This window comes from Emydura macquarii, unplaced genomic scaffold, assembly GCF_026122565.2.
Source record: "Emydura macquarii macquarii isolate MOO-44397 ecotype Brisbane River unplaced genomic scaffold, CSIRO-AGI_Emac_v2 contig_2205, whole genome shotgun sequence".
NCBI lineage: Eukaryota > Metazoa > Chordata > Testudines > Chelidae > Emydura > Emydura macquarii.
In genome coordinates this window covers 16101278-16116275 of record NW_027132342.1, presented here as the reverse complement: position 1 = coordinate 16116275, position 14998 = coordinate 16101278, and the positions used below count along the sequence as shown (strand labels likewise).

The following is a 14998-nucleotide window of genomic DNA, read 5'->3' as shown; positions in this document are numbered from 1 at the left end:
TGCCTTACAGGAAACAGATAATGCATTCATTGCCTACTCTAAGCAGAGGTACTGCCCAGTTAGGTGTCTCCCTGCAGAAGAGATGGTGAAACAAGCTTGCTGCTGTCCACCACAGCTGGTTACTGTCCCGATGAAGGTTGAGATCCCATTACACTTTTTGGAAAAATAAGAGTAGCTTAGTAACTCCCCTGTTCAATCTTAGCCCATTTTGAGAAAGCTGTTAGTGTTGGATGCTGTGTGCAAACGCTCACAGAAGGGGCACTGTTTGCTGCCATCATTACTCTGCTACCAGTGGCAGATGTACCCAGCCTCATATACCTGTGTCTGGCTCTTCCCCACAGCACCTCATGAACACCCTCCCTGTGCTAGTCCATGAGGTCTTCACCATCTCCTCCTTGAATTCCTCAAGACCCACTTGGAGCGTGATGCCTACAAGAAAATGTCAACTAATAGCAGCCAGGAAGAGAGCCAGTGCACATGACTGAAACAATCTCATCTTGCTCTAACCCGCTGCCCCTCCCCGCTAAATTGCCTGTCTTCTCACAGTATGAGCTCTTTGGAGCAGTTAGTGAAGTTTATGTTTGGACATTGCTTAGTGTATAGTCAATATGACCATAATTCAGGGTTTCTCAATTAAATTTGGCCACGGAACCCTTTTAAACTCGATAAATAATTGTGGAACCCCCCAAACTCTTAACAGTATTTTTACATATGGGGCCAAAAAAAAAGTCGAAATAAGCAAATTATATACAAACAACTAGGTCAGCATTTCTCTATACATTAAATTACACTTACACTTGATACCCTCTGCCGAAAAATCCGGGACATCTTCCCTTTTTTGGCAGCGCAGAGAACAGCTACTCGCGGAATCCTAACAGTGTTCCCACGGAACCCCAGGGTTCCACGGAACACCAATTGAGAAACACTGCCATAATTCAAATAAGACACAAAAATGAAGTCTAATTATTCCAGAGCACAAATTAAACAGAGAATCATGTGTGAAACAAGCAAAGCCTGATGGCAAAGACCCCCTCACTAGAAAGGAATGAAAGGGATGGGTACTAACAATTGGTATATATGGCACATACTTTCTGAGCACGCCAAGGCCTTCGCTTGCACCTGTTGCTTCCACTCAGATATTCAAAACTATTTAAAGATAGTCTGCAAGCAGAACAAAATTTGGGGTGGCTCCATTTTTCTTCATTACCCATTCAAATAATGCCCAAGAGGTTTCTGTAAAAAAATTAATAAATTTGCTTTTCTAGTTGTTTTTCGCATCAAAAATTCAGGTCTTGTGTAGCCTTGGGGATGCGTTGGTGACTGGAGAGCTAGAGAAATTGACACAGGTCAAAACACTGAGCTTTAATCAAAGTAAAACTGCCAATTGGTATTGGCAAAACTCCACCCTACACCCCACTGAATGTCTGGGAGAGATGACATCTCACGCCTGGTCCTTCTGTTAAGATCTGAGAGCTCAAACCACTCACTTTCCACAAGACCACCAGTGAAGTCCCCAGCAAAACCACATCTGCTCAAAAGAGTAGACTTAACATTCTTGATATTTCTGAGGTAAAAATAAGCAGAATCCCCTTCCTTTAAAAAACCCTCAACCAGCTGTCAGGCTTTTTTTTTTTTTAAACCTCAAAGCAACAAAAAAGGTCAATTTTTTAACAAAGTCATCAGCAACTCAGTTGAAATTCATGAAGGGAATAGATGAAAGAGAATGATGACTAATTTGGTTTGTCATCTCCTCCATCCCTGGCTGTGTGACTGCTAGCATTCTCCCTGCCTGTCAATCAACCCTAGTCTTCTGGGTTTGCTGTGTCCAGAGCTTTAGAAAGCATGGAAGGGGTCCGTTCCCCATCCTTGTTACCCAGAAGGAACACTATGGGAAAGGGAGCACGCTGGTACCAATGACCCCCAGAATGCAACCACCTCCTAAGAAGTTATTGTATGTGATACTGAAAACACAAAGGGGATTTGAATGGTTTATTAGATGATCTCAGTCCTTTTTATGGCGGTATGATCTGAGCATCCTGTTTAGCAAAGTAAAAACACACTTCAGCACCACAGGAGATTCCAGAAATACCAGAATTCTTTACTCCCCTCTCCCACAGTAAATAGAATAATCTTCCCCCTGATGTTGCTGGTCAGCCTGGTAACAGTATGAGCACAACTTTCAGGGTCTCTGGCCCATCTTCTTCAGAGTTCGATTCAGCTGGAAGAAAAAAGCAGCCTGTTACAGAGAGGGAGTCCAGGAAAACACACACTGCTGACACACTCACAAGCGGACCTTCCCAAACACTCCCACACTCAACTGTGCAAATGCCAAGGCAGCAATGAGACTAGTGCACAGTTAGGGGAAAAAATGGTAAAAATCTCCCAACCCCAAAACCGGGGAGATCCAGAACAAGGTGGTATAGGTGTTTTCAGTAAACAATGGGGTAAGGAATGGGGTAACCTGCTTCCATCACAGTTTACATGCTCTCTGCAGTGAGCACTTGGATAAGACTGGTCATGCAGTGGCCCCTGCTGGACGAATGGGGCAGAGACAGTGTAGCATCAAGCAGCAAGAGAGGGCAGGGTCTTCCTATAAAGCTGCTGGAGCAGAGGGTCCAAGGCTCTCAGAAGGGTCCCTCCTGCCCTACATAGGATGATGGCAGTAATGGACTCCCATTGATGTTACTAATGGAAATCCGTTAGGTGAGTCTAAGGACAACTGAGCCCCTCACAAGGCAGTAGCAGAACATATCAGAATGAGGTGGGAGGAGAACACAACACAGGTGGATACCCCAAGGAATAGCTTAGTTGTCACTTCACCCCAGAGGACATTAACCCTGCCCTCCCTGCTGGCACCACTAAATGAGTTAACCTAATCCCTCTCTCCTCCCATTTTGCAACTGGGATAGTGGTCATGCTGGGCCACAAAGGCCACCAGCTGGCTGTTTAAAAAACAGGCTTTGTTAGGCTCAAAGGGGGGGTCCCCCTGCTGTCCTTCCTGAAGGCTCTGGTGAGTCACTGAATGGAAACATTCCAGCTGTTTGGTCTCTTGTCTCACAGAAGAACCCCTACCCACCCAGACCTCTCTCCAAAGAGTCCTAGACCTTCCCCTGACTCCCCATCAGGGATTATTCAGAGTTCCCAGCCTTAGTTGTCCACAGCTCACCTCCTCAAATTTGTGGATCTGGCGGATGAAGAAGTCCCCATAGCGCCGAGCAACCTTTGTGTCTGCAATATGGATCATGTCCTGCCAAGAGAACATGGAGCAATCAGGAAAGGGGCAGAAATAATAGTGGGGTATTCAGCAGTGTTACTGGAGGAAAGGACCCACTGAGGCCTGAGATCCGTGTCAGAGACACCCCACAGCTACACTAGCCAACAGAAAGACCCCCAGAATTAAGCCGCAGCACTCTAATTTTAAGTTTTCCCTTTGGAGTGGGCTCTGGTTCACTCCTGAAGATGGTGGGATCCAAATCCATGCTGTTTTGACCTCCTGCGGCCTTGTCTCCATTCAGCCCTAATAACCAGTTTGATGGTGGTGGCTCTCCATCCCAGCTCTTGGGCCTTTCAGGGTAGCCTTTCCCTGCAAGATCTGGTTCACTCTCTACCTCTGTCTAGCAGCAGTTAGGGAGCAGGGCTCCTGCTAATGCTTATTCAATGCTAGGGAGTCAATAGCAGTTCCATTGGGTTTGGGTTGGTGGGTGAGACAAAGCAAGAACCAGGCCTTGCAGGAAGACAGCTACCTCAAGGTCCAAGAGGCTAGAAGTAACAAACCTTTCTACCCAGCAGGCCTCCTGACAAGATTCAGGTGGGGGGAGAGGGACCTTCTTTGAAGAGCCAAGTGGCATTGTACCTGGAGGCTCTCATTTAGTGGGAAGGACTCTTTTTCACTTCCCTGTGTGCACCTGCTGGCCTTGAGCTTCAGGGACAGGCTGGAGTTGGATCATTCTGTGCGTCCAGATTTCCAGCACAGCAGGCGCTAGCTAAGAGCCAAGGGTGGGCAGAGCTAAAGGCTTCACCACTGAGCAACGCAGCAATGTGGCCAGGTAAGACTCCCACCTGGTGGGGAAAGGAGATGGGCAGGAGAGGCATGGAAAGCTGGCAATTCCAGACATGGTGCATTTAAATTCAAGTCTTGAGCTATTATTGTAATGTTCCCAGTCCAGGATCAATGATAGGGAGAGGGCTCCCCCAGTCTGGGACAGGAGTATTTTGGGCGTTTACTCAGGCCAATAGGTCTGTTGTATTTCTAATGGCACAGGCCTGAAGGCTGGCAAAGTGCTTTCCCAGACATGTGCTCCTGGCATGACTGCTTCTCCATTAATGATTCTGTTGAACAGCAGGATTCTGACTTCAGAGCAGCACTATGATCCAGGTCTGGGGATGAGGTCCCAATTAAGAATATAAAATGAGGGGAGAAGGCATGTACCCCAGGGACTGGGACACATGCAAGGGGAGAGAAAGATGGGCAGAGACCGACCTTATCAATGTAGAAGTCAACCTCGGAGGCTGACTGGAACTCTCCATCTAGGGCCGAGATGCCACTGGTCCAAACCAGATTCTTCATCTTGTGCTTGAAGACCAGCAGCTGGATACGGAACTCCTGCTCCGTGAGGTCCAGGAAGCCAGCCAGTTTGGCCACGGGCATGGTGGTGTAGAGCTTCAGGAAGCTGCGGATGGTGGAGAGCTGGGCTTGCTGCTGCACCTCATCGGCGAAGACCTTTAACTGCTGCAGGAAGGGCTCCTTGTGATAATTGGGATGCACGTTGTCATAGTTGGGAACCACGGGGGAGAGGAATTTGGGGCAGGCATAGCTGAAGAGTTCCTCATACACCTGTGGGTCACCCTTCTGCATGCGCAGCATCTTGTCCCCATACTTCTCCCTCAGCTGCAGGTGGATACTCTCATCTATTCGCATGGGGTACATGGTGAGGGCAATGGCCAAAAGGGCATGCATCTGCTCATTCTGCTTGTTAATCTGAGATAGAAAAGACAGAGTCATTAGAAGACATCTCATCATTATTATTTTACAATGTCCAGGAGAGAGCTGTATGCCCACAGTACAGAAACATGTCCTTTCCACAAAGGTTACAATCCAGGACACGATGTGGGGAGCGTGGCGTAACAATAAGACGGGAAAGCATGAGGTAAAACACAAGTAACCATTCGTGTGTTAGCAGCATTACTGTAAATCAGTTAAGGCACACGCAACTATTGGGGGGGGCAGGATTGATGTGATATAAGACAAGGTCAGATAAGATAAAATAGGCAGAGTTGTATAGGGCCTTGAAGGGGAGGACATATTTAAAAACTGATGGTGGATGGAACAGAGAGCCATGGGAACACATTTAGATCAACAGGCAAGATAGCCAATTTTAGCAGATACATTTTGAATGCAGGTGGTGGGGAAATGTGGGAATCAGGGAGGCCAGCAAGAAGGAGATCACAGTAGCTGAGAGGCAAGAGTCAAGGTCCGGGGAGGAAAGGGTTAGCTGTTTGGATAGAAAGGATGTGCCAAATCTTTGAAGTGTCATGGAGTCAGAAACATCAGGATTTGGACATGACTTGGACATGTGAAGAGCAAAAGAGAGGAGTCAAATGATCCATCAGGATACAGAACCTGGTGTTGTCAACAGTGAGAAAACAGGAAAGCAGAGATGAAGATGAAAGTGAGGTGCTTGGTTCAAACAAACAGTCAGTGAGACAACCAAGAACAGAGAGAGGCTGAAATGTAGGACTGGATGGAAAGAGACAGGTCAGGAATGGAGGCTCAGATTGGTGAACTGTTAACAAGAAGACGGCACTGAAAATATGCAAGCGGATAAGGTTGCCCAGAGATAGGATGTAGAGGGAGAAGGAGGGGCCGTGGATGGAAGTCTGTGGGACTGGGAGGATGACGACTCACTCAAGGACATGCTGAAGGAGCAGTTTGAGAGAACATTACCACACAAGTCAAGGGAGGACAGAAGATTAAGGAGGAAGTGATCTACAGTATCAAAAACAAAAGCGAGGTCAAAAATTGTGAGAGAAAGATAGTGCACCGGCCTTGCTCCACATCTTACCATCTCATACTTGTAGGTAGTCCTCTGGAACATGCTCTTGGTCCTCTGGATGTAAAGGAGGATGTTGGCAAAGACCCGGATGGCATCCTGGTAACGCCGCATCATAAGGTATGCAAAGCCCACGTAGTAATAGGTGGTGACCTGGCACTCCGGCACCCTGGAATACATGCTCTTAGGAGACAGAGAGACAAACTTGCTAAGTGAGGAAAGACATTTCCTCCAACCACCTTTAGCACTTCTTTCCTTCAGGGAAACCATCTCCATTAGTCTCCAATCCAGTCCTATCATAAAGAAAGGAGAGGGTTGCTCTCCTGCCCTCTGTTTCCTGCACAGGGTGGTAAGAAACCTATCATAGAAGACAGACTGGATGATCTAACAGATCTTTTCCATTTCCATCTCCTTGGCAATGGAGGATGGTTCCCAGTGCTATGTCCACCTCTGCTTGCCCCAGCTATTTCTCCCCCTTCCCTAGACAGATTATTTACAAGCTAACAGACACCACTGCTGGGGATTTCCCCCCAATATTCACCCTAAAATTTCCTTTCATTTCATCCCATACATTCTAGTTTTACCTGTGTGCCTCACTTAAACACATCCCACACCTTCCCACCAGTAATAGGGTTCCCTACATGGTCTCGAGCTCAGTAGATAGAATGCCATACATTGCAGGGTGTTTGCAGTCCCTCCCCAGCACGTTGTTTAAGCAGCCCATTCCACACCCTGTTGTCCAAGCACAGAGATGGACACCCTGATAGTGTGATTGACCACCCTGATGGTGCAGTCGGACTGCATCAGCCACAACTGTCACAGGGGGTGCATGGTCCTAGAGTAAGTGTTAGATACGTGGGGTAGAATGGTTGGTACCAGAGGAGTGGGGTAAGGGAAGCAGCAGCTATCCAAGATGGGAACAGGAAGCCATACTGCTGAGAAGGGATACTATCCAGCCCAACTACCTAGCACTGCAATGTCACTTTAACTTACGATGTTTCAATCAACATTCCCCTCAGCATGGAACTGCACCCTAGACCCCACAAAGCAAACACGCAAGAACACGCACACATGCTAGACCAGCCGCCAGGACACCGCTGTGTGTGTAGGGTTCGCACTAAGTGTTGCATTACGCTTTGATTTCAGCTGCACGCCCCCCACCTGACCCCTGCATAGCTCCGTAGCTGGGCGGTTCGTTGTGACCATCGGGGACCTTGCACCTTCAGACAGCATTTGCTGCCCTTTCAAATAAAGGGGCTTCAAACCCAGACGGGAGCATTTAAGACTCATGGCTTATTACCTTCTTGTTGAGCTCGATGTTCTCCAGAACCTTGATGGCTTGGTAGTAATCCCCAAGCAGCGAATGGAGGCGCAGCAGCCCCACAAGACTGAAGTAGCCCAACATCTTATAGAGGGAGTGACGTCCGTACTCTCCAGCCACACTCTCAGGATCACCTGGAAAGAGAGGAAGTGTCACACTTTCTACAGGGGGAATGGGCTTTCTCCCCCAGCTCACCTATCTCTGCCCCCTGGACATTAGAGGGTGGGGGAAGTCAGGAGAAGCACCCTCCAGTGCTGCTTCCACGCTGTTTCCCAATCAACCTCAAATTATCCCTTCCCATGGGATTATCCCAACTGCCGCTGAAACCAATAGGAAGTCAAAGGACACCAAGCAAGGATTTGTCCCAATCTTTAGAACATTGCAGTCTCATCCACGCAGCGAAGAGCAGTACCCCAATAGTTCATTCACGTTCCCTGATCTTTACTTGGGACACAGACAGCACAGCTTGAAAAGCCCAGACTGCACCTGCTCAGTGCTCTCTTTTATCTATTTTAGAGAGTCTGGTGCAGGACTGACAGCACTGGAGTTTGAAGCCCTCTCTCCTCAGCACAGACATCAGCAGTGTAAGCATACACCGCCCTACCTCTTACGCTTGGATGAGAAGGGAGCTGTATCGCAGGCCTACTCAATCCTGGGCCTCTCAGCTGAGGCTGCCAACAAGGGGGCCAATTACTGCCAGTTGTGATGGGTTGGTTTTTTTTGTAACTAGGATTGAGACTCCTCAACTCATTTTGCAGGACAACCCCCAGTCACTTCCAAACCAAACTACCACCAGTAACTTTAAGAAGAGAGACTCTGAATCCCATTCCTAATCTCCCTTTCCATTTGATCACTTCCCTTCGCCTGGACAGCCTACTTGCGAGCCCTGACCCCTCACCTCCACTGGTGTAGACCTCTAGCTGTCGGTTGATGTTGGACTTGTCCACCAGGGAGTGCAGCACATTGAGGACACTGTGGACGTTCCAGATCTTGGGGTTTGACCGAAGGAAATCAATTTCTTCTTCAGACTTCTTGGCTGTTTTGCAACGATACTGGCTGAATGACTGGAACTATGGGACAAGGAAGGGATAGACAAGCAGATAAGGAGCTAGCATGGAAATGGCTCACCTAAACACCAGCCCTATGATTCTATCACATGACTGAAGTGCAGGAAGCCCCAAAGACAACTTAATCTAAGTTATTACTTGTCAAGTCAAGAGGACAAGTTATACAAACACAATGCACCTAGGACAAAACTCATGTGAAGCACAGATACTCAGCATGAGAGAGAACCTAGAAAGCAGCATCACTAAGGACCCCAGGGGTGGGTGAAGGACAGACAATAAGACTTGACTGAAGTGGCAGCAAGGAAGTGGCTGAGATGCACACATCGAGGGATCATATCACACAGCAAGGTGACAGTCCCTCTCCACATGTACTTGACAAGATAATATCTGGAATAGTTTGATCAGTGCCAGGCACCTTCACAACAAGAAATCAAACAGAAGGGAATTCAGAGAAACAGAAGTAATTTAAGGTCTAGGAGGGGGGAGTGATGAACTGAAAGAAAGGGAAAATAAGGGATATTTCAGCTGGCCTCAGGAAACATTTCTTGACAGCAAGATCTCAGACTGTGTACTATTTATATTGCTCCATATGTCTGGCCCGGGAGATTATTCCAAATAGAAGCAGCACAAGCTCCATCAACTGAGAAATTTAAAGCTGGAAAAAATACAATATACAGGAAGCAACGCTGCACTAATCAGCTAGGGTAGGCAAACATTCTAATAAGTTCTTTGTAACTGTAGATAATTTTATCCAGGCATTTTCCCATAACATAGATTTTGGGGGGGGCAGGGAAGGAGGGGTCTGGGAAGGTGCACTTTAGAGAAAGATGCCAGGATGCAGGAAATTCAAATGGAAATATGGGTAAAATGCCAGAGTTCTCCCAATAACTTAAAGGAATGGTTATAATTTGAGAAAAAAGTTTAACATCTTTCCTTCCAAGTAACATCAAATCAGGGTACCCCCTTGGATACTCTGCATGTGGTGAGATCTCAGCAATAAGAATTACGTGGGGTGGAAGGGGAAATGATGGAGAACAGCCTTAAGCAACGATGCTACCAAAAAGCCCAGCAACAGGCCATGTAACCTGATAGATGAATTCATCAATGATATCCCACAGCCACTGGTTTGGCAGTTCCAGGGGAGCAGGGCCATCAGCATCTGTAGAAGAACACAGGTAATCACCCATGAGCAAGGGGAAATATGACTTTGGATAATGGGTTTCCAACTGAAAAAGCACAGAAACACTGCTCTATTTTTCTCCCCATTTGTTCACGGCTTCACTTTTTTTGTTTCAATAAACCAAAAGGGGAAGGCTGACTCCTTTTGCTCAGAGCACTTCAGGAGGGTGGGGAGGGATTTGAAATGTGTGTGTGTTCAGATGGATGAATGTGAACTGCTATCAATTCAACAGTTTCTTTCCTTAGATAAGACCATGGTATTCTTTCCTCTATAATCCATAAACAAACATGCTTCTGCTCTTACTCTCCCTTCTTTCCCCCCAAATTCACAGACTGGTAAGTGGATCATAGTAACTCACTGAGGATATAGTTGAAAAGATTGCAGTAGTTGTAATAAGACTCAAATCTCTGCTCCAGAGAGGGGCCGCCCTGCAATGAAAAGGAGAGAGTGAGGAAGTCAGTACAGTCTGCTTAGCTTCACTTACCTGCTAAATACTTCAGGCCCCAAGTGGGGCAGAAATGGGTTCAGGGCCATGATCTTGCCTTTTGTGCACTCAAAATCTACAGTAGCTGAGATGTTCTTTCACTTATAGTAGAGCTGCCAATGTCGTTATATTCAACCAGGCCAATCACCACTCTATGCCCCACCACCAATTAATTCCTCCCAGAGGTCCTGCTGCTTTCCCAAACTAAACATCTAAAACGGAACTTCTCACCTTTCCTCCTAAACACTCGCCTCTCTATCACCACCCAGACTCAGGATCTTCAGATTAGCTTCAAGAGCTCTCTGTCCTCTTCCCCTCACATGCAGGCTCTTGATAAATCCTGTCAATTCTTTCTCTCCCCAGTAGTTCAAGTATTTCATTATTGACCACTTTGTAAAATGAGCAAGCATGTCAGGGAAGCACCCACTTCCCAACACCTCAAACCCACACTGCTTCGTTTTGAAGAACTCCACAGGTCATAGTTCGAGAATCACTGTGCTCCACCTGTAAAATCTGCTCCCCCAGCCTCTGCTCAATCTGTCCCTATTAGTAAATCTCTGGATAATATCTCACAGTAATGCAACACCTCTTTCCTAACCTTCCTGCTTCTCCCCTCTCTAGTCTAGCCAAACACTGCAGCTAGATCTTCTCCCTCTTCCACCCCCTCTGAACCATTACCTGACCATCTTCCTATTCTGGCACTAATTTCAAGCCTTTCATCCTCCCTTTCAAGTCTCTAATTAGCTTCATTTCTCCTTACATCTCAGCTCTTTCCTTCCTCTTGTTCCCATCTCTTGAACCATTTACCCTGCCCAATCTTCCTTCCCCCACTAAGGATTCAGAACCCTCTTTCATATTACTCCTCTCTACACTGGTAGGCTGCATTTTCTTGCACATCAGTCTCATTTTCACGCTAACACACCATCACCAGTCTCCACTCCACTGCTTCCTACTCACAGCTGACAATTGTAAAAGTTAAATAAAAAGCCACAAAACTATACTTCTCTTGGAATCACAACTCTGTCAAGAATAGAAACCCATTGTTTCCTGTGGTCTCTTTCCTTAATTCACACACCACAATAATCAGGTATCACTTTTAGTTATCTATTATTTATATGACCATAACATTCAGAAGCCCCAGTCATGGACCAGAATCCCATTGTGCTACATGCTGTACAAACACAGAAAACAGAAAGACTGCCCCTCCCCCAAGGAGGTATCACCTAATTTACATCATAGATTTCTCAGAGAAGACCTTGTCTTCTTACATGTACGAATTATTATGAACAACTTTATGCTAGTAATCACTAGCAAGAAGTAGAGCCAGATTATGAGCCTTGGCAATGGATGGAAGATCAAGTATTACTAGCCATAAGCCTATGCAATTTCTCATAATCCCCTCAGGACCACATAACAGCATATCAGAAGCATGAACAGATTAGTTCTGCAGGAGTTATTTGAGCCACAGACTCAAATAATGGTCCAGGGAGGAGAGGGCAATTTTTACAGAACAGCAGCCATAGGAAAACCAGCATGTAATTAGCAGGACCACATGGGGCAAATACTTACACTGACTTTGGCGTAGATGTGTCTGTAGTAGAGCTCCTTGTAAAGAATCAGGAAGACAGCATCTGGAAGAGATGGCAGAACTGGACATTAACAAGATACTTGGCCAAGTGGTCAAAATAGCCAGACATTTCAGATACACTGGTGATCTTCCTCCTGCTACACTAAGGGAAAGGGGAACAAGAGGGTCCCCATCCGAAGTCATCCTTTGGAGCCTGAGTAGGGAAAACATTTAAGAACTCATCTTTCCCAGCCTTGGGGACATTGGACAGAGGAAAGGAGCAGAAGGCATAGGGAAAGTTCCATGGCCTTGGATTCACTACCATTCCCAATTACAGATGTGGTATTGTGGGTAATGAAGCGAGCAATTCTTTGAAACCCACTTCCCCAACATTCTTCTTTGGCAGCTCCTGAAATAGATGGCCACAGGAACCACGTTCAGCAGTTACAGGTTTGGGAAGCTGCAGATTTGTGCATCTGCTCTCAAATAAAATTCAGCTCCAAAGCATATATCTCAGTCCTACAGAACCAGCAATGGACAACCCTCCTTTTGAGAAGCATGAAATCTGGTGTGTTGGGAAGGAAGAAGACAAAAACTAACTAACTAAATAGCAAAGAACAAAATAAGGGGAAAAAAGAAGAGACAGAAGGAGAGAGAAACCTGACAGAAGCAGCAAAGACAGCATCTGCACCAGGGCACAAAGCAAAGATGTACTGGAGGCCCATCTAGCAATTCAGCAGGACAGGCACCAACAGAAAAGAATGAGATTGCAAATCACTGCCTTTGTTGCATAGGAGATACTTTCAGCTACCTTGATATTTTACTACATTTATGGCACTTCCATGTCTCAATGATGCTTAGAAAGCCTGCTTCTGAACTCGCTGCCACTGAATTCAGTGGATTCTCAGCCACACTGAGTGGGGAAGAAGAAAAAGGGAAAAAGTGCTGGACAAAATCCAATGTCTTCCTGAACCAGAAGCATCAGTCTGCATCCCTCCTATGCAATCCTTGCTCAGATACCCAGAATGACCACTGCTAGGGAGAGAAAGTTTGGTCTCCAGATCTCATTCAGTTCTTGGCCTATCTGTGCTCAAAGTGCAAAAGGGGTCAGTTAATGCTAATGAGTAAATGTGTAACAGGAAGGAACAGGATGGAGACATCAGAAGGGTCTTTTTCCAAAGAAAAGCAGTTTGCTTCTCTCCTCCAATAAATAAAATACATACCATTTCCAACTTGTGGTGCAATGGCCTCTGCCTCTGGCCAGGGGGTGTTCTTAAAGAACCTTTCAGTCAGTTTGGTCCAGCTGTGAAAAACACAAATAGGGGGATTACAAACTAAACTATTAATAAAACAGCAAAAGAGGAATGGAGTTAAAGATTTCCAATCCTGAAAACATGCCTTGTTAGATCACAACTATTTCCACACACAGGTTTCCAAATGACTCTAGTGTATATGAGAGGGGCCAATTCAACAGGTCTGGAAACCGAAGTCCTCTGTTCAGAGAAGTAATGCAAGCTTGTCACACACACACCACTGTGCCAGTGTGACACAGACATGAACTGGAGGGACCATCTCTAGAAAAGAGTTGGACACTCCATGGCCTCTTGACAGTTGGCTTGTGTGCTGATCTTATCAGCAAGTGGGCTAATTAATGACAATGGGGGTACTTTTTTATGATATGAACATTAGGAACTAGACAGACTCATTTGGTATGAATTTCAATCACTACTGATCTGGGTTTGAGTCAAACCAGCTATCTAGAAGTGAAAGGATCTCTTCCTTCTGAGCCATCCAATTCCACCCGTCCACATTTTAAATAAAGTCCACATTTTGATCAAAGCAACTGATTGGTGTTCCCTTTAATAAAAAAGCCCACAGAAGCAGTTACAACAGCAATTCCCACCTGAGGAGGGATGGCTTTGTACCTGTTTTCATAGATATCTTGGATCTCATACACCTTCTGGTCAATGACGTCACTGGAGACACGGCTGGCCTGAAGTTCATACACCTTCTGGTCAATCAGATCCGAGACAGTTTTATGAAAATACTGGATGAAGTTCTTGATCACTTCAGGGATCACCTGATAAGTCTGTTGCTCATACTGGCGCTCATAGGCTAGATCCTGTTTGGGGTCTCCTGTGGAAGGAAAGGGCAGTGCTGCAGCATCTGATTTATCAGCATATATGTTTCCAGTATTTACTAAAATGTCAGGAAGCTTGGTAAGATGCCCAGAGACATCACAACCAGTCTTATATCTGGGATCCAAACCAGCAGGCCGCAAGATGAGAGAAGGCACCTCCAGAACCAAGACACGAGAACACAGCTGAGTAACATTTCAGGAAGTGCCCAGGGTCCTTCCCTGGGAATTCCCACCCCTTAGAGCCATACCATGTTTCTTACCAATACTAACATACAAGAAAGCAGGGAAGCAGCTAAAAGGAATGGGGTGGGCAGGGAAGAGACCCCAATGACTGGATAGTCACGTGAGTGTCCCCTAAGTGGCCATTTGGGACCGCAGGGCTGGAAGGGACTCCTGGGGGTGACCGGGTGTATCGCGCTGCGGGGGAGGGAGGAGCAGCCGGACTCACCTGTGTGCATGTCATAGTCACCCGGGTACGTGTAGGGATCGTAAGAGGCCTGAGGGAAGACAGAGACACAGAAGGGGGGAGTCACCACGGGAAGCTCGGACACGCAAAGGCCCCCCCTTGCCCGGGTTAGGAGGGGAAGCCAGGCCCGGCCCTTCCCCCTCGCCCGGCTCCAGTCCTGGGGGAGGGTCAGGCTCCACGGCCTCTCCACGCAGCCGGAGCCCTGGAGCCGCGGCTGGCCAGGTCCCGGGGTTGGGAGAGACAGGGGGAGGGTACCTCGGTGTCGTAGTCCTCGGCCGGGTAGGCCATGGTGCGGGTGCGGGTGCGGGTGCGGGCTCGGCACGCGACAGCAGCGCAGCGAGCTGGTCCGGACCGTGCGGCAGAGAAAAGGTTCCGACCGGGAAACTCCGCGCTCACTTCCGGCGGAGAGCCGGAAACATCCAGACCCGCTCCGGGGGGCGGGGCTTGGGTTGCGCGCGGCAGGGAGGGGCGGGGCAACACCAGACTAGGGGAAGGGGTGTGGCTTGATGGGGGGTCTGCGGTGTGGGGATGGCTGGGGGTGACGGGGCGGGCGGGGGGAGGGTAAGAGCTTGGAGCGTTCCATCCCCTCCCCCAACTCTTTTTCCAGGCCCAAGTTAAGCCCTATTTACTTCTCCAGCTCCAGTTCTCTGATTGACTGCTGCCCGGTCGGATTGGCTAGCTCTTTCATTGGGTGAAATAGCTGCCTGTCAGCCTCAGGCTTTG

At 47.4% G+C, this 14998-nt stretch overlaps 1 protein-coding gene across 2 annotated transcripts; it reads right to left on the bottom strand.

Moving 5' to 3' along the window:
- Window positions 1-1975: 1975 nt before the first annotated feature.
- Window positions 1976-14639, bottom strand: EIF3L (eukaryotic translation initiation factor 3 subunit L). 2 transcript variants are annotated; one of them, XM_067559460.1, is made up of 13 exons: window positions 14531-14639; window positions 14258-14306; window positions 13595-13805; window positions 12893-12972; window positions 11672-11733; window positions 9977-10046; window positions 9524-9597; window positions 8270-8441; window positions 7351-7505; window positions 6063-6233; window positions 4481-4978; window positions 3167-3247; window positions 1976-2218 (listed from the first exon to the last, which is right to left on the bottom strand). In XM_067559460.1, exons 1-13 carry the CDS (start codon window positions 14561-14563, stop codon window positions 2180-2182), a joined length of 1695 nt encoding a protein of 564 aa, XP_067415561.1. In that variant the 5' UTR covers window positions 14564-14639; the 3' UTR covers window positions 1976-2179. The 2 variants fall into 2 exon arrangements, with proteins under 2 accessions (XP_067415561.1, XP_067415562.1); XM_067559461.1 differs by lacking the exons at window positions 12893-12972; window positions 14258-14306; window positions 14531-14639 and having other exon boundaries at window positions 13595-13804.
- Between the last annotated feature and the right edge of the window lie 359 nt (window positions 14640-14998).